The 20170-nt window shown below is 39.9% G+C and overlaps 3 protein-coding genes across 4 annotated transcripts in view; 2 read left to right on the top strand and 1 right to left on the bottom strand.

Annotated features, from left to right (window-relative positions):
- Nucleotides 1-1914: 1914 nt before the first annotated feature.
- On the bottom strand, nucleotides 1915-10294 carry hspa14 (heat shock protein 14). Its single transcript, XM_026922671.3, has 14 exons — nucleotides 10139-10294; nucleotides 9789-9869; nucleotides 8214-8296; nucleotides 7786-7834; nucleotides 7513-7618; nucleotides 6705-6795; nucleotides 6495-6599; nucleotides 5509-5670; nucleotides 5263-5418; nucleotides 5084-5186; nucleotides 4090-4305; nucleotides 2687-2836; nucleotides 2507-2574; nucleotides 1915-2410 (listed from the first exon to the last, which is right to left on the bottom strand). The coding sequence occupies exons 1-14, from the start codon at nucleotides 10193-10195 to the stop codon at nucleotides 2323-2325; spliced, it is 1515 nt and encodes a 504-aa protein (XP_026778472.1). The 5' UTR covers nucleotides 10196-10294; the 3' UTR covers nucleotides 1915-2322.
- A 276-nt stretch (nucleotides 10295-10570) lies between these two features.
- On the top strand, nucleotides 10571-17240 carry cdnf (cerebral dopamine neurotrophic factor). The gene is made up of 4 exons (XM_026922672.3): nucleotides 10571-10734; nucleotides 12763-12890; nucleotides 13600-13741; nucleotides 16532-17240. Exons 1-4 carry the CDS (start codon nucleotides 10656-10658, stop codon nucleotides 16720-16722), a joined length of 540 nt encoding a protein of 179 aa, XP_026778473.1. The 5' UTR covers nucleotides 10571-10655; the 3' UTR covers nucleotides 16723-17240.
- A 2019-nt stretch (nucleotides 17241-19259) lies between these two features.
- Nucleotides 19260-20170, top strand: part of shank3b (SH3 and multiple ankyrin repeat domains 3b) — a 31945-nt gene continuing 31034 nt past the window's right edge. For both annotated transcript variants that reach the window (XM_053241646.1, XM_053241648.1), the window contains exon 1: nucleotides 19260-19519. The gene's annotated coding sequence lies outside the window, so the exon portion shown is untranslated. The remainder of the gene's footprint in view (nucleotides 19520-20170) is intronic.

Below are 20170 nucleotides of genomic sequence, written 5' to 3'. Positions count from 1 at the left end.
TTCTCGATTCTGATTGGTCAGAAGGTGTTGATTAGTTTTCTATAACAGTAGCTCGGACAGTAGGTTTATATTAATTATCGTTCTAATACCTTGTTTCTAGAGTAACAGTTTACACAAGGAGTTGTCCAGCAGACACTGCACATAAACAGATGAAAAAAAACACAATACCTTGGTACGATGACATTTTCTGTAAGGAGATGTTTAACATTTATGGAAGGAGTCTCCAGTGTCAGCACTTTGTAACAGCCAGCAAGTTTTTGATTATGGGAGAATCTTCAGGACTTTGGGCTTTCCAGTTTCTTGGTAACATGACAATCTAAGGTTTTTTTTCTTGTCTTATTAACGTCAAGAGAGAGGAAAATAGAGAGGCTGGTGGAGGGATGACTTCACAGCTGCTATAATGTAAGCGATAACAGGAACTGTCTTATTATTCCCAGATGTTCCACAACATTAAACATAGCTGTAATTGGATGCATTTTTCTTTAGTAAAAAAAAATACTTCTTGGCAAATTCCTGTGGTATCAGACAAATGAAACTCTGTGACATGCTGTTATTGGGAAAAAATCAGCTTCAGGTGGTAACAGTAACTCCGCTTTACACAAGGCCACACCACACCACCCCATCACTGATTATTTTCCTCTAAACAACACACCCTAAGTATTTCATTCCTCACATTAACATTTATGCTGTTTTGCTGTTCATATTCATTCTACAATTATCTCGCCTCACTTTTTACCTAAAGTCTTTTTTTTGTTCGTTCGTTTTTTCACATAGATATTTAATGTTAAAATAAATGTTACTATGTATAGGTTACATAAAGCCTACATTAATGAATGACTACATTCAGTAACGCAGCTAAGTCACATTTTAGAACAGAAGCTAACCAGTTTATAAAAAAGCAGTTTATATATACATCTCAAAATGAAAGTTTCTTAAATGCTAGCTATACAGAACTGTCATGGCTGTCATACCTATTTATAAACACTTAAGCAGAAGTATAACATTTACTTTACATAAGGGTCAGAGTCGAGTTCAGAAGACACTGCAGCTTTTGTATGTCCTCACTTCTGTTCGTTTACTTTTTGATTAATCTCAGAGGACACGTTATGTCACGTTATCACCATTACATGTGTGTTACATAAGTAACTGAGCTACTAACTCAGTAGTTCTGATGTATCAGAACACAAACATGTCACTTGTCTTGGGTGTCATATCAATCAACTTTGATAGCTGACGCTTGTTAAAATAAGTTATGCTAATCACAAAAACCTCATGTAGCCCTCTGTACACTACCTTTACATAGTGATACAATTTTCTGAACACTTAAAGATGTTGTGTTTTCACTCTTCCAATTTATCCTCCAACCACCAAAACTTCACTGTTATAAACTCGATTTAAAAAGTCTTTGTCGTAAACCTCCTTGTTAATTGCTATTTTATGTTCAGATAAACTCAGGACATGTTGTATAGGTTCTTTGCATCAGTTGTCATGTGAAGCCTGCATGAATATCATTCTAACCTCAAGCTCAGGGATGATGGTATCAGTAAACCACATGCATACGTTAAGCCGCCTTTAGAGTAGAACACCAACAATATATTTAACTGCAGCTGCCAGACGAACGTATGCAGTGAGAAAATGGTAAAGGTGTTTCCTGATATATATGACTAAAAAAAGGTTTTTAGTGATCCCATCTGACCAAAACAACTCTGACTGTGGTGTTAGTGACACTCTGGGTTTCTCTCAGGAAGAGTTTCTTGTGTAACTCATTGTAAACAGCTTATTATGGACGTGGCATGCTTGCATTTATTTTAAATGTTCATCAGGTTGTAAATAATATTGCCACATATACTTTTGATAGAAAACACATTTAAAAATAAATTTTTGATGATAAACATATTTGTTGGCAGAAAGTAGTTTTGGCTTTTTTTTTTTTTTTAGTGGAACTGAATTATTTTACACAATCATTGTACCCCATTTTACAAAAGGGTGCCATTAATTATGGACTACACTCTACATATTCTACCTTTGCCTTTCCAGTCCCTAATCAATCGAGCATGACGTGGTGTTTTTAAGCTACGCTGCACATTAGTCGACTGTTTGAACTAGTGCAGCATTTGTTCTGACATTTACTCAAACTCAAATTGCATACAAAGACTTTTAATGGACAAAAAAAAAATTATTTAAATGTCAGATATAAGGAAACATTCATTTGCGGGAACATGTGATTGTTTTGGAATGCCCAGGGGTTTCTACAGAGCGCATGCATTACAGGTGCTGTGGTTTAAACGGTAATATAGTACAACATGAGTGTATGAAGGTTTCCTATGACGCTGCTGCAGCTGTTTCTATAGTAACAGCCTCCGATCTGCCGCTGCCTTGCTCTGTACAAGTGACGTGGAGTGAACCGTCCCTGAAAAAGACGTACACACATGGATTTAGTAAAGCAATACACTACTACTGTGCTTCTTCTGCATGTTACAACAATACCCTAAGGCATGGATTTTACCTTTTCATCGTAACCACTGTGACAATATCATGCATCTCCTCTTTAGGTTCAAGGTCCCTAAGAACAATCTGCAGAACACAGATGGAAAAAAAATAAAGATTAAATGCTGCATTAACTACTCTGACCTCACTGAGTAAACTGGCTTGTTATAATCTTAAAGACTGTGCTGGTGTAAGAGACCTGTGCTAAAGGTTTCTGGGCCTGGTACAGCTCCAGACACACTGACGCCAGGCTGCCGGGACCCTGTAGTGTGTGCTGGCGACGGGCAGGGAGGGGCGTGCCGGATGGAAACAAAACAGTGAAGATGTCCGCCCCAGAGTCGTCCACTTCCTGTGAGATAAGAGAACAGTATCAGTCAGGTGAGTAAGCCTGGGAATCAATAGCAGTCATGATACTGACAGGTAAAGCTGATCTTTTCATCTTCCACACCCAAGTATTCTGTGTAATATAATTCTAGGAAAACAGAAAAGCAGCATATAAAGTGTGACTGTATAGGACAGGGCTTCCCAAACTGTTTAGACAAACCACCCTAAATGGACATTATGAATTTTCTGCGACCTCCAATCCTTTGGCATTTTGGTTTGTCATTATTTACAGTCACGCTTGTTAATTCATGCTCAATAAATGCAACTACTGTTTTTCCACTGAGTCAGAGCCACTTGATGTTGAGGAAATAGCGGAGGTAGATGGACAGAGAAATTTGTCCTTTTTATTGTTGAACTCCTACACAAGTAGTGCCATGTTAGGATAGCGAAAAAGATTAAAATAGCACAAACACGCTTCATTTAAATATGGTTTGTGGCTAAATTGTGTCCAACAAGTTTAGCCAAATATGGCAAAGCTGTTTAATTTCGCCTTTAGCGCAAGGCTCTGTTTACTGACTAAAAACTCAGATAAGGTCCTATTGTTTTTATTTTATTATATTGTTTTTAAATTATTAACAGAGTGAACAGAGCCAGATATACAGTGGGATCCAGAAGTCTGAAACCACATTCAAAATCTGGGATTTTTCTCATTTAAAACTGGAAATAAACTAAATTTTAGTATTTTGAAACATTTAAAAGGGAAAAAAAGGAAATCTATAAAATCTTAAATATTCAATATTTTGCACTATTTTTAGGTCAATATTTATATTTAAGCAAACTTGTGATATTGAACTGCTTTGTACAAAATGTCACATTTTCCTGAAGTCTCATCCCTTTCAGAAAGCATGTGATCAGATGCTCAAATGGATTTGATACAACACTGATCATCAGGTCTTATGTTAAGGTGTGGAGTCCATGCCAGCTTTAGTATATTATATATATATATATATATATATATATATATATATATATATATCTCACCAATAATTTTGTTCCAATTTATGGATTTTCAGAAATTTCTCATCGTTTCATTACTACAGCTGAGTGCATCATAACCACCACTACAATCAATTACAAACTGATTATATGGCTGCATTGCAACAATAGAAAAAAAATGGCATAACAGAAAGATTATACACGTCCAGAATATTACAAGATGAGCTAAATGACTGAAAACCTTCACATAGCAGACTCTCTTTTGCAGGGTTTCTCTCTCACCTTGACCAGGATGTCACTGGCACAGCAGTCCACAGTGATGGAGTCCTCGCCCAGGTCCAGGCTGTCCCTGCCCACCAGGATTCCCGCCTGCATGGCTGCACCCACCGGGATCACCTCGTCTGGAGGAATCGAGCAGAGCAGCTCCACGTCTTGGAACAAGTCTTTGATCATCTGCTGCAGTTTGGGAATCCGTGCCGAGCCTCCGCTCAGAACTACCTGCAGTAGGGATTACAGGGTTAGTGCTAAAGCCCTGAGCCTTTATATCACTGATTACACAGCTTACAGTGACTGAAGGACAGCATTTCAGAGACATTTGGTCATTTGTATTTGATGGTTGTGGAAAATCTGTATGTTTGTTGAATTGCTTTTATTTTCTGTTCTTTTGTTCTTTTTTTAAAAAAAGGCAGAAAATACTTAGAGGAAAAACTTAAAAAGAACCTATGTATCAACCTATGTGTCTACAGAGTTCCCAAGTGAAGTAACAAAAAAGTGTTTGATGACAGTAGAGTCAGTATTGGGAGAGACGGCATACTAGTGCTCCTCTGTCAATCACAGTGACACAAGCCAATCATGTGCTCATCTGTGACCTCATGCATCTGGAAAAGGGCAGACAGCACTTTCCTTAGAGTTTAACCAAAAAAAACAAAAGTGGATTTCAAAAGATTAGATTTTTGTGTCCTGAAAAAAAAAAATCCGATCTGCATCACATTAAGGCAGAAAATCGTTTGTGAGTCACATTGTATTACTGGTAATGTGAACACATAACCTTATCTTCACTCTTTCCAAATGTCCTCGAGCACTGAGCAGTACAGAGCTCTTCAATGCCCTCAGTGAAGAACACTACACGCTAAACATGAACTTTAAGCGTGAATATCAGTACTACTGTGTCATCCCACTATTGGTTTCTTCCTGAATGATGCTTTTTAGTTTAATTCGAAACATTTAGATTTACTTCACAGTAAACACACTCCAGGCTCCCCCTAGTGTTCATTACCTTGTTGACATCGGAGGTGGAGAGGTTGACTTGCTCCAGGAGCTTTCTGATTGGCTGGATGCTCTTACTGAACAGGTTTGAGCAGATCAACTCGAAGCGTGCTCTGTGAACACACAAAACATTATAAAGATCTAAATGTTCAAGTATTTTACTGACCTGCAGGTGGAACAAGTGCTTACCTGGACACATTACACTCAAAGTCCATGCCATCATAGAGCGAGTCTACGAAGCAGTTGGAGCTGCCTAGTGTAGAGAGAGAGTGTTTGGCTACATCAGCGCTGTTCATCAGCTTCATCATTGCCCTCGGGTTCCCACTCACGTCATGCTTATACAACCTGTGGACGCACAAACACACACACAGTAAGCTCCTGTGTACACACACACACACACACACACTCTCTTGATATAAAGAGCTGCACACTTACTTTTTGAACTCGCCAGCCAGATACTGAGCCAGGGCTTGTGTGAAACTCTCTCCTCCGGTGCTGTGGTCAGTGTGTGTGGCGAGCACTCGGTACATCCCGCTGTTCACCTCCAGAGCAGTCACACTCAGTGACGTGCCGCCGAGCTTATACACCAGCACATGGCTAAACAAAATTAGAAGAATAAACATCAACTAAGAAAAGAGCCGCACATGCCATGTTGTATGTTGTACTGTTATACCCTATATACTGAGCATACGTAGTGAAATGGAAGCATTTTCAGTAAAATTCAGCTTGATTATGAGCTTGCAGATAATGTATCCCTGTGTACAGATGTGTTAATTACTGTGAGTTAATAAAGAAACGCTCATTTAAAACAGTACAATGAATTTTGATATTGGCTCCTTGGGATTTTCTTCACCAAGAAGGTGACAATGATCATCTTCAGTAGCTAATGATATGAATAGATGTAGCATTTAACACAATTGAATGCAAAATATACAAAATATAATTGACACATTTACTTTGTGGCATCTGATGCCATTTTAAAGGAAATTGACAGTCCTAGTTTTATCATAATACTAACTGCTAACAGTAGCCATGTTACCTAGCTAACAAGCAGATAATGCTCTGACTAACATTTTTTCACAGACAAGGGAATGTAGGCTACGTACTATATGACAAAATATATGTTAACATGAGAGTTTAGTTAACAAGAAGTAATTTTTGTCTCCATTTTTTTTTTTTTTTTTTTTTTTACATTTGTTTATACCACAGCTCTGTTGAATGCTCAACTCTGATTGGTCAGAAGGTGCTGATTAATTTTCCTTAACAGCAGCTCTGATAACAGTCTCTGCTCACAAGGTTAATATTAATGTGTTCATTCTAATAGGTCTTATTTCTAGGATAATTTACACAGGGACCTTTAAGTGTGTGTAATGGTTAATATAGTGAGATTTTCTGTGAAGAGACGAGCTCTGAGACTCTACCTCTTCCCTGATGGAGAGTCCTGGCCGATGCCGTAGGCCAGGAGTGCAGCGGAGGGTTCGTGAATCAGACGGAGAACGTTGAATCCGGCTCCTTCTGCAGCGTTCCTGAAACAAAGCAGTACCAGAGTGCAACACATGCTGTCACACCAAACACTACTTCAACACCTATATAGATATTGCATTTTTTTTATTCATTGGCCAGTCCCATACCTCAATGCGTTTTTCTGCATCTCGCCAAACTCAAAAGGCACAGTGATGACGGCGTCTTTGACGTCAGAACCCAAAGCTGACTGAGCGGTCTCTGTGCACACAGACACACACACACACTTCTTTTAAAAATAACAGGAATTTATCTGTCAATGTGAACTGAATTTTACGATTCTTAGGGCTCTTTCACACCTGTTTGTTAAGTCTGAATCAGAGTGAAATTGATACTTTTGGTTCGTTTGCTATTTGGTTTAGTATTACACAGCACATACTTAGACATTTTTAGTGCAAAAAATGTTGGCTGATGTGCATCTAGGGCTGAAAGTGTACTTTCATTCAATACAAAATACAGCGATGTAAAAAAAGGTAAATCAAACACTATTCCAAGTATGTGGAGAAATCACAAAAATTGCCACAAAAAATGACAACAAAGAGTTGGCACTAACTAACTGATTAAACTAATTATTTATAGAATTATTTAAACTTTTTCTGCATCATGTCTTTCTTTGTCTGTCTAAATATCCAGATCACACGGCATTTCTGGAGCGCTACAGCTCTGTCTTTTGGCTCAATTTAGCAGCTCAATATCTACAAAAACACGCTACCAAAAAACTTTTTATTCAATTCCTGCAGTGAGTCGACTCAGAGTCAAATCGCTCAAAAAGTTCACTTGAAAGACACTCTCAGACCTCCACACCCGAGTGTGCTTGCTGTTCTCAGCTGCCTAAAGAACCACACTAAGCAGAATACACCAGACTGCCATTCAAATGGACTAAACACTGTGTACGTGAAAGAACTCATACTGACATACCTTTCATTTTGTGGAAAACCAGTTTGGCTACGTCTTCAGGGGACACGTACTTGGTCGTCTCCCCCGTGTCCAGTTCATACATGGGCATATCCCCTTTGTTGACAATCTAAAGTTGTGAGAAAGAACACCAGCAAAGAATCTCGTAATACATACTGTGTTTCGTGCAAATATTTCCCCCAACAACTATAGTATTCCTTCCAGTAATAACCAGTCCATGTTCTTTACTAGATCAAAAAGATCACAAATCAGAAATAAGATCAGAAATATACTCACGGTGCATTTGCTTTCATCTCTGTGTGCCTGAGCCTCTGGGTCATCATAGCTGAAGGAAGATGTTGTTCAAATGATTTTTAACCCTCACATATTTTTTTAAGGTCTTGGATCATGAGACAACACAGAGGCATAAAACTGAGTGCAAAAGTTTGCATCCTTAATGATTTCTGGGTAGAAAATTACAAAATGCATCTGTCAAACCTAATACACTAAATATAGTTCCCATTTCTTTGTCCTAAGGGTGTGCAAACTTTTACACTCAATTGTACTTAAAATGGGCAGTGGGGTTTATGGTAGTATAAAAAGCAAGCTGTCTGGAAGAAAAGCATAAGTGGGTGCTTCAGCAAAAGGTCACCTGCCTTGACCAATAAGCTCCATGAAGTGATTTGATTTTGGAAAGGAAAAAAAAGCAGAGACGTGAGACGTACCGTCTGCCGAGAATCTGCTTCACTTTCACCACAGTGTTGGCAGCGTTCCTTATTCTGCCCTGCTTCGCTGCAATACCAACAATCTGAAGAAAACAGCAAAAGAAATAAAAGACACTACTGATGTGTGTTCAGTCTATATTTCACTGCTCTCAAGTCTAAACGAGAGATAAACATTAAGAGCAAAAGAATAGAAATGTTATTGATTTCAACAACATAGGCTTAAAATGTATGCATAATGCATGTAACTATTAGAAACTTTGTACAATTTAAGAAAGAAATCCGATACAGTCAGCTCCAGAATTATTGGCACCCTTTGTAAAGACAAAAAGGGCCTAGTTTACTAGCTTAATAAATATGAGAAATCAAGCTTTTTAATTTATTCTAAGGAAAAAACCTTATCAGTGTATACATTTAGATACTAAAACCTTCATATCTGCATTGTATGTTTTACTGTTGTTTTCAATGTGTTTGATTTGAGATCTGTGCTCGAATTTCAACTGGGCATCTCAGCTTGGTGTGATATTGGTTTACGCAATGGAATCAAAAGCGCCTACTGATATCACGACCAATAGTGGAATAAAACACAGAACTGGTACCAATTACGACTTGATACATTTTCTGATCCCTTAATCACCAGTGTGTGAAACCTGACTTAGTTGCACTTGCACGGGCCTATCTTCCCAATGACCTGATCACCATAGTTCCCAATGACCAATCACCGATCACCATAGTTCCCAATGACCAATCACTGATCACCATAGTTCCCAATGACCAATCACTGATCACGATAGTTCCCAATGACCAATCACTGATCACCTTCTTTCCCAATGACCAATCACTGATCACCATAGTTCCCAATGACCAATCACCGAACATCCATAGTTCCCAATGACCAATCACTGATCACCATAGTTCCTGATGACGAATCACTGATCACCATAGTTCGCAATGACCAATCACCAGTCACATATGGCTGTGATGGTCAGGTGTCTATATAAGACTACAAGTCACAAAAACATACACAAGACTACAAAAATTGCACATATGCAAATGTGTACAACAGCACAAGACAGTAAAACAACGACTAAACAGGACAACAGGCACGGTAAAGGACAGCACAACGCTGACCAGTACACAGTTCTTGTGTGGAATACGGCGCAAGGAGATATTACAATATAAGGATAAATGTTGGAAATGTAAACATACCATACTAATTAGCAGCCAAAATGCAGGAGGTCAATACTGTAGCTTGTTTAGGGTGTTTTATCAGCAATTTAAGAAAGAATTATATGTGTAAAGATAGAGTGTTTACAGGTGCCTTGTTTAGGTATTAAAATAAGCACTTGGTGGATGGTGAAGGTCAGGACTGAGGAGAATCTGGGTGACTTGGTGGTGATGCTGGCTCACCCTGCTCCAATTTAACAACTTTCTCCAATTAGATCCAAGGAAACTCTGAAAGCCTGTCCTGTCACTTTCTCTGATTCTGGTGCTCTTTTAAAGCTGAGAGAGAAGCAGTCCCGGACAGAGATGCATGTGTTGTTTTATTATGATTATTGTGATTATTAGTTTCTGTACCTGTTCAGTTTCTCTGTACGCCACAACAGCTGGAGTGACTCTGTCCCCTGCGTCATTGGCCACCACATCAGCCCGTCCATCCTGAGACATAAAAACACAACCTAATGATCCTACAGAAAAGCTAACTCTACTTTTTATTTCACAGGTAATGAGACAGACATCCTGATATGCACTGAAAGCAATGCTGGACTATAAACTCCTCATTAGCCTGCTAGAATAGTGTACACAGCTAACTCTGGGTAGTGCCACTTGGCCAGCTAGAAGAAAATAAACCCACAGGGCAAAAATAACGGTTACACGGTTCAAGATTATAATAACTAATGTGTATAAACATAATGTTCAGTATTTACCTTGAATACTGCAACACACGCACATGTGTATCCAAAATGTACGCCGATAGCTGCCATGCTTTCCACTGAAAACCCTCCACTGCTACCGGAAGCCGGTCCTCGTGCAAATGAAGTGGGCGGGATCTCTAGCTTAACCAATAGCAGACGAGTGTACAGAGGCGGGTTGATCTGTCTCGACCAATAGCAGAGAGGTATTTTGATTTCCAACCGAAAAAGTCCTAAAACTGCACACACACTATATGTAAGTACAAAAAAAATCTAAGTAGTTAAAATAGTCAAGATCATAGTGATATTTTTCGCTTCAGTATTAAGCAGGGCAGTATGCTGTTTTGGATATAGCGTTAGGGTTAGGCAGTGATTGACAGCGCCTTCAGCCAATTAAATCACAGGAAGAGTGCACGAGCTCGAATCCAATGAATGAGCAGCGCCAAATTTAGAAAGCGCTGATGGAGCGGGTGATACTGGGTATTGTAGTCCTGAGGAAAGTGCGTCAGTGCTGAAATAAGCTCACACAAATATGCATTTAACCAGCACCACTGCTGTGATCTGGCTTTTATGCGCTGTTTTCGCAGTTACCCAGTCAGAGACGTGTGAAGGTGAGGTCTGGGCTTCTCAGGTTTCCGAGCGCATGCTGTGTTTCTGCGTGTAAAAATAGAAACTCGGCAGACATGAAGTGCATGAAGTGTAAAAGCAAAACGTGCATGCATTTTGATGAACTCCCATTAACAGTTCAGCTGGCAGTGTCGATCATTACTCAGACTGGAATTGCACTAGAATTAAAGATAAGCTTATAAATATTAAAGTGTGTGAATAATAAATAAAGTGTGTGAATTATTTTGTAAACTAACAGTCACTCAACACAAACACAAACACCACACCTCCTGCCAACAGTGCTGTCACCTGTTCTGATATGCAAATGAGCATGACGATGCAGTGAATATGCAAATACGTTTATGACGTCACCAGGTGACTCCTAGTGACCTTTCTGACAATGCATTCCCTGACAAGAGTTTGTGTTGAAAAAGCAGCGTTGGTTTAGGTTTTTGTTTTTGTTTTCCTTTCACCATCTCTGTACGCCACTAAACAGCAGTGCTGCCAACTCTTTACAGGAGAAGGTAGATAAAACATGCTCACAAAGTGACTAGAAGTCAAGTACCCGTCACTGCAGACGTCCATGGTGGAGTAAACCCAGGGTGTTTCAGGCTGGATAAGTGTGTCGTTATGTGTGGCATTCGTATCGTGGAGCGTCTCGGGGGTTAGGGTTATAGGCGGAGGATCAAGTCCAGCTCCACCCCCTGGACTTTTGTTTCTGCAGCGAGGACTAGCTTTTAAAAATAAAACTTGCTTTTATTACTTAAGGCTTAAGCCAAAAAGAGAGTTTAAAACAAGGAGCAAAGAAGTGCATGGGTGAGACAAACAATGGTGATCAGTGATTGGTCATTGGGAATGATGGTGATCAGTGATTGTTCATTGGGAATGATGATGATCAGTGGTCATTGGGAATGATGATCAGTGATTGGTCATTGGGAATGATGATGATCAGTGATTGGTCATTGGGAATGATGGTGATCAGTGATTGGTCATTGGGAAAGATGGTGATCAGTGATTGGTCATTAGGAATGATGGTGATCAGTGGTCATTGGGAATGGTGATCAGTGATTGGTCATTGGGAAAGATGATGATCAGTGATTGGTCATTGGGAATGGTGATGATCAGTGATTGGTCATTGGGAATGGTGATCAGTAATTGGTCATTGGGAAAGATGATGATCAGTGATTGGTCATTAGGAATGGTGATCAGTGATTGGTCATTGGGAACAATGGTGATCAGTGATTGGTTATTGGGAACGATGATGATCAGTGATTGGTCATTAGGAATGGTGATCAGTGATTGGTTATTGGGAACGATGATGATCAGTGATTGGTCATTAGGAATGGTGATCAGTGATTGGTCATTGGGAAGATAGGCCCATGCAAGTGCAACTAAGTCAGGCTTCACACACTGGTGATTAGGGGATCGAAGCTGCTCTCTCAACTCGTTTAACCAGCAGCTTTAATGTAAGCTGGAGAGCCGTATCAAGTGCAGGACAGTTCCTAACTTCTGCTCAAACAATTGCTGGAGACACTATATGGCCAAAAGTTTGTAGACATCTGACCATCACACCCATATGTGGTTCTTCCCCAAACTGTTGCTACAAATTTGGAAGCACACAGTTGTATAGAATGCCTTTGTATGCTGTAGCATTACAATTTCCCTTCACTGGAACTAAGAGACCCAAACCTGTTTCAGCATGGCAATGCCCCTGTGCACAAAACGAGCTCCATGAAGACATGGTTTGCCAAAGCAGGAGTGGAAGAATTCGAGTGTCCTGCACAGAGCCCTGACCTCAACCCCACTGAACTGAACTGAACCTTTGGGATGAACTGGAACGCTGACTTCACCCCAGGCCTCCTCACCTGACATCAGCGCCTGATCAGTCACTTCCTTAATGCACTAAACAGCTAGAACAGTCCTGCATGGAACTCTCTCTCCCACTCTCTCTCTCTCCCAGTTAAGATATGTCACAGTGTGGACCTATGAAACTAGGTCCATAAACATTATTGATGTGTGTGTGTGTTGTACAGTGTGTGTGGGATTTTTAGAGCGTCTCTACAAGTCTTTGGTGGCCACTCACAGGGAGCTGTCCTCAGCACTTGTAGAGGAGGAGCTTATGAAAGCATGTGCTGAAGCTACAGGGAAGGAGAACCGACTGGTAAGACACACACACGCACACACTCCTAATGGTTGGAACCCCTGTGTTCCAAAAGATCATAAAAGCTATAACAGTACAAAATATTGTAAAATAATCTACACTCCCCTCCAAAAGTATTGGAAGGTCAAGGCTGATTCTTTTGTTTTGCTATTCACTAAAGACATTTGTATTATATGTGTATTATAATTTTCATCAAATGGGTGGGTTCAAACAAAAAGGTACCATGTACCTTTTTTTTAACATATCTAGATATAAATACATATGTCATCTTTTGATCTCAATCCCAAATGTATTCAGTGTTTAACAAAAGCAAAAGAATTGGCCTTGCCGTTCCAATACTTTTGGAGGGTCTGTATATCTTTTTTCCCCTCATAAAATCGAATTATGCTTCATTACCTCTACAAATTCCTACAAGAATATTCATGTCATTGCTTGAATGAACACTGGAACTCAATTATTATTTCTGAGAAGCTTTCAGAAGCCTTAAGCAGTAGTTTGCTATAAATTAGAGTTTTGTTTGGTATCAGAGTTTTTTTGATAGATAATGTTCTGTTCCTATTAAAATAACCATAGCAGTATTGAGACCATGTTACTTAAATAGAAGAGTAGATTTATTATCAGAAATTCTTCATATTTAATGATTTAAATGTTAGTACGTTACTTAAGGTCTCGTTTTCTTTCTCTCTCTGTCTGTATGTGACTCGCCCAGTGTTATTACCTCGGAGCCTCCAGTGACGCTGCGGCGAAAGTGACGGGCGAGGTGAGTCGCCCTCTCAGCGCCCATGTCCCGGTGCAGAAGATTTGCCAGCGACTCCAGCAAAGAGACCAGCAGATCTGTGAACTCCGATATGGTATGAGCCCAGGAGCAATATTGTTCACTTATCTCTCAGTGCTGGGTGTTATGATTTATCAGTAAAGTGAAAAGTTTTGTTCTGAGAATGTGCTATTGTTAAAAGGAAAAACTTCAGTTAAAACTTAAATTGTTATGATTTTCCTCTTAAAGCAAACAAGAGCAACTTGAAGTTTAGCATTGCGTAAAACTGCATGATTTAAATCTTTACATGCTCACCTCAGAACTCAGACATAATTACCTCAAATCAGACATGCAGCCTCAGTAACACCATTTCTACATAGTGTTATAAAATAGTTTCATAAAATAGCAGAATATACTAATAAAAAATTGGAGATATTTAATCGTCTGAATAATTTCTAACGCCCACTACCTATCTGAGCCTGAGTCACACCAAGCAATATGTTAAAAAGGAAATTTTGCGCGGTTTTATAGTTCACTGTGTCAGACTCTGGATAATCAACTTTAAGATACTGGACAACCAATCACTGATCACTTTGAGATGGTTTACGCATGTGATGCTGAACTGGCGTCTGTAAGCTTCCCTTATGTTGGGGTTCCACTATAGTTTTTACCCTGATTCACAGCAAAATTTTGGACAGTTGGAAATCAGTGTACAAGAGTCACAGATTTATATTTTTAATTAAATTCAATTTTATTCATATAGCACTTTTAAAAACCGGATGTAGCCAGAGGTGACAGTGGCGAGGAATAACTTCCTGACACAACATGAGGAAGAAACCTTGAATCCAAAGGGAACCCATCCTCTTCTGGGTGATACCTGATAGTGCATTATAAATCATTACAGCATACAGATTTAGAAGTGTAAAGATAAACAGAAATAAGGATGTTACAGGATGTTCAGTGTGAGCAGATTTTGAATAAGAGTCTTGGGATAAGCACAGGACAGTCTTTATGATTACAGCAGCAAATCTACAGTACAGTATCCAGGTGAGATTATCCACAATGATGATACAATAATGAATCATGGGTATAAACTGTTTTTGGGAAGTGCAGATCTTTAGGGTTTCCATGTGGGACCATCCATAAAAGCAGCAAATGAGTCACAAGTGCCGAAGCTCCAAGCAGAAGTAGAGTATCCGGATGAATCAGTCAGCTCCAGAAGGCGAGATATTCTTTCTCCTAAATTAAATTTTGGGCCACTCAGAGTGAGTCAGGGTCTATAAAACGTTTGGGATTTTTTTTCAACCTGACTTTGGACATGTTCTAATAGTGTACGCTGGTCAAAGACTCAAATCTGAACAAATCCTTTGACAACAACACTTAATCAAAATTAATAGCGAGGAATCGTATATACAGGAAGTGCAAGCTGCCGTGAAGCTCTTCAGTGGAGAAATAAACTTTACCTGTAACCTGTAACACCATGATCTCCTCAAGTAATTACAACTAAACAATTGCTGAAGATTTAAAAGAACTACATAAGGAAAGATTTGTAGCTTGTTAGTCACATATTACTAGCTGGGTAGCTACAGCCTTCTTTAATTGTGGGTGTGTGTTTTTGCTGTCTATCAGTAGCAGGAAATCGTATTTTTTCGCATAAGCTTAGTTTCAATGCAACAGCAAGTCCCGAATTGAGTCGCGTGTGATTTTCAGTCATTTAATTTGTGTCATGTAGTGCATCTACAATGTTGCTTGCTAGCTATAACAACTTCACAGTGGCAGATCGAAACTAAGCAAACAAACTGCAGACAATAATATGTTCCGGCTGATTGTTCTCAGTTGGTATAGATTGTGTAAATAAAATTTTTTGCAAACAAATGTTTATCAAGGTTCTTTATACCACACAGCGGTCGAATTCTCAAAATTCAAAATGCAAAAGTTGTGCATTATTTTTTGTATAGCAGCACGGCTCGGGCAGTAGATCCCACTGTAACTTGAATAATAGGTTTATATTAACAAGCTTGTTCTAATACATTGTTGTTTATATAGTAACCGCTCATTTACAGGGACGTGTATGGCGGCTGCGCCACATAATCTAAGCCTAACAATAAACAGATAAAAAAACAGATAAGAAAAACATATAATCGTTGATAGAGTCTACATCAACTCTCACATCAAATTTTTGTTTAAGGAGACATTTATTAAACATTTATAGAAGGAGTCTAGAGTGTCAGTGCTTTGTAGCAGTCACAATGCTTTTGAAAGATTCCCAACACGGGAAATTTTATGTCTTCTGGTTTCTTGGTAAAATGACAAGCTGCGTTTTTTGAGAAGGAGAGAGAAAAGAAGATGCTTGTGAGGGAATGATTGTTTATCGTTGCTATAACGTAAGTGATAACAGGAACAGACTTGCCTCACAGACGTTCTACGATTAAATCTAACTATATCGTTAAAATGTGTGACATGCCGTTCATTAATAAATTAAACATTGTAATCATTTGCAAATCATTGTGGTGTAAGCGGAATAACACACAACAGACTGTGCGGTTATACTCTACCCTGGTGTGAATTATTTTCGTATAACTGCTCGGCCTGTCATGTGTTATTCCTTACTTAAATGCATAACAGTGTCAACCTGTAATTAACTCCTTAACATCCTAGCTTATTACTTCTGGTATTCATCCTGAAGCATAGTATTCAGTAATTACAGTAAAACTAATCAGAAAGGTATGTAATTAGGAGAGTGAGTAATGTAAGTTTGGACACCTGAAGGATCCTGGGAACTCAGGGGTTAATGCAGACCCAATTTTCAGTCTCTGGGCTCATAAATATTCTCTCTTTATACCAACATCTTGCATCTATCTAACAGTGTGTTTTATGTGTGTTCCAGAGCATCAGGTGCTTGACTGGAGTCGAGAGGCTCTGTCTAAGATGCGGGTGCTGGAGCTGAAGCGAGTGTTGGCCTCGTGGGGAGAGGAATGCCGTGGATGCCTGGAAAAGACTGAATTGATCGATCTTATCCAGGAGGTGGCCCCCAAGCACAGCCCAGCTCAGCCCGGGACACATTCATCTGACCTCTGAGGGCCTCCTGGTGCAGCTCCATGCTGAGGACATGCAGTGCAGATCTGAGAGGTCCTCCTCGTGCAGCTCTGAGCTGAGGACACAGACATGTATATGTGGTTCTGTACTGTGATTTAGTGGTGTGAAGGATTCATTCAGCTGTAGAGCATAAACAATATACAAAGCAGTTTCAGTATATCAGATCTGAGAAAGTGCTGACCAGTTTTGTGACCTGCATTTTCTTCGTGAATAAACAGAGGAAGCACTTGAGAGTATGATACAGTGCTAACTGCAGCAGTGAGTGAATGTATTAGTCTTGGTATAATTTACAATGTGTATTTCTGACAACCAGAGAAACATTTCAATGTTTTTTTATAGGTGAAGCCTTAACTAGGGAGTATCAGACCGCACCTAACCATCCCGTAATGTGCCTTGCATAAGTATTCACCCCCTGTTAACTTTGACACATTTTTTTAGTGGACCTGAAATGAACTTAATTGGAATTAATTATGAATTTACACAAAATGGCCTATAATGTTGAAGTGAGCGGAAAAGCTAATATAGTTTGCAATATTATTTACAAATAAAATTTTTTTAGTATTTTAGTATTTTATTGAAAAGTATCCACCCCCATTTCAGTGAAACCCCTAAATTAGTTCTAGTGCAAACAGCTGCTATCAAAGATCACATAATTAGTTGAATAGAGCCCACCTTTGTGCCGTTAAAGTGTCACATGACCTCAAGATAAATACACATGCTCCTGGAAGACCCCATAATTGGTTAGGAAACATACCTAAACTAACAGCATCATGACAACCAAGGACAAAGTTCTGGAAAAGTATCACTATAAAAACATCTCCCAAACTTTGAACATACCACAATGCACCATTATATCCATTATTAAAAAATGGACAGAATATGGCACAAATGTGATTCTGCCTAGGAGAGGCCATCCACCAAAAATCAGTGATCCAACCAAAAATCGAGTGAAAAATTTCTGATTAGTCAGAAAAGCAACGAAGTGAAACTCTGAAGGAGCTGGAGAGATCCACAGCTGGAGAGATCTTCAGCTCAGATGGGAGAAGCTGCTCACAGGACAACCGTAGCCTGGACAGTCCACAAAACATTGGTATCTCATCAAACATGTAGCAAAAGGTTATGAGTGAACATTTTGGCCTTGGAATAAAGTGCTACATTTGGCAGAAAAGCAACACTGTTCATTACTCTGAGAACACCCTTCCTAGAGTGAAGCATGGTGATGGTAGCATCATAGTGACAGTTACCCTTGGCCTCTAGGTGATTCCAGTATAAATACACCTGTAATCCACACCCTGGTTTTCTCCTATAACAAAGTTCTAGTGCATGATTTTGGGATGAACTAACTATGCTAGCTGTCAATTATATTCAGTAACTTTATCAAGTTGATTAACACTACATGGCTGTTGTTTATAATTCTCATAGAGTTGAACATAGGGTGCATTTAAATGGAGGCTACGCATAAAGTAATTATCTTTCTCTCTGGGCCTAACAGTTTAGATGTCTACTTCTGTATGTAGCAGTTAGTCCAAATTTCTAAAAGGACTCTGTACAGTTAATATTAGACCGTAATTACGTTTATCATCAATCACAAACTGACTTCTGTGGGTTACTGCGAAACATCAGCATTGTGTCACAGGTCATGAAAGTTCATGAATCTTTTCGACTTCGGCAGAGATGAAAACAACAAGAGTGAGATGTTCATATGAAACGTTTTCTTAAATACAGTGACCACACAACAGTATTTCCACAACTGCGGTGTTTTGCTGATTCCTACCCAATATAAACAGGAAATAAAAACATTGGACTCGCAGGTTGACATCCAGTGTACGCGTATCCTGAGTGTCTGCCAGATGCCAAAGTGTGAGTACGCAAGTATGAATTGCATAATTGCCTGTGTCACACTTGTGACCTTCAGCGAGAATCGCATTGTTGTGATCAGAACATCAGACACACACTGAAAGCAGCACGCCCACACACTGCAAGATTGCTGATGTTTACATTTAGCTGGTTGCCATGGTGACGATTAGCATTCGCTTGCCTATTTCGGATGCGCTACATGGTGTTTTTTTTTTGTTTTTTTTTTTTGCTGACAAAGTTTCTATATCACTGAGCCAATCAGGCACATTATCAGCCATGAGGGCTCCATCTCTCTCCTTTCTCTCTCTCTCTCTCTCTCTCTCTCTCTCTCTTTTTCGTCTCTCTTATCTTCTCCCTCATTCACATTCCCCCACTTGTTCTGACCAGTGCCTCTTCTTGTCTATTATAGCAGTTCAGAGAATGAGAAGGAAGGAGAGATAGAGAGTGAGTGATACAGAGAGTGAGAGAAATAGAGAAGCAGGCCTTGCCCACGCAATAGAGTGGGAGACTGAGCCTCTCTCGCACTCTCTCTCTCTCTCTCTCTCTCTCTCTCTCTCTGAACATGCACACATACACACACCACACACACACTCACTCACACAGCTAGTCAGTGTATCATGCTTGCACTGTGTGGGCTGAGCTGAGCATTCCTGTCATACAGTAACAGTCTTTCTGCCTCCGCACTCTCTCTCTCTCTCTCTCTCTCTCTCTCTCTCTCTATCCCTCCCTGTCTCCATCTTTCTCTCTTTTCTCTCTCTCCCTCTCCATTTTTTTCCCTCCCTTCCTCTCCCCACATACACTTACAAATACACACATGCACACACACATACACACATGTACACGCATACACTCCCACAGAGCAGAGACGGATTGCCGGGGAGGAAGTCAAGATGGTATGCGATGAGAGTCCTGGTTGTATAGGGTAAGTTTATCTGCACTTTTTATTGATTTCACATTCATTAGTTGGTTGGGAGTGTGTGTGTGTGTGTGTGTGTGTGTGTGTGTGTGTGAATGAAGACTTGGTGAGATCTTGTGGATGTGCTGCTTCTCAAACCTGCTTCTCACTGCATACACGTTGAGTGAGCGTACATGGAAGGGTGTGTGATTCAATGTTTTTTTCAAGGATGAGAAGACACTTTACCCAGCAGGCACCCTCAGCTTGTGCGTGTGTGTGTGTGTGTGTGTGTGTGTGTATGTGTATGTGTGTGTGGCTTCTAAGTAGATTGTAGACGTCCTGTTCTTGTGGTGAAGGTGCCAATCTCATCAAAGGTTTATTATATGAATGGATTTTAGATGATGTTGGTGTGGATTTGCAGGATTAATCTCACACACACACACACACACACACACACACTTTCCTAGCCTTGCTCCACTCCATCCACGTCCCCGTTACCTGTCCCCGCCGCGCGTCTCCCTGATTTCCGTCGTGACTGAGGCCGATCCTCAGAGCCCCAACGCCCACGCTCTCTCGTCTCCTCTCCTCTCCTCTCCTCTCCCCTTTCCCTCTCTCTCTCTCTCTCTCTCTCTCTCTCATCTCCCTTCATCCCCCTCAGCCCCTCTCATGCTCCCCACC

Source organism: Pangasianodon hypophthalmus, chromosome 18 (assembly GCF_027358585.1).
Source record: "Pangasianodon hypophthalmus isolate fPanHyp1 chromosome 18, fPanHyp1.pri, whole genome shotgun sequence".
Taxonomy (NCBI): Eukaryota; Metazoa; Chordata; class Actinopteri; order Siluriformes; family Pangasiidae; genus Pangasianodon; species Pangasianodon hypophthalmus.
Note: the sequence above shows the minus strand (reverse complement) of the source record. Positions and strands in the feature narration are given on the sequence as shown.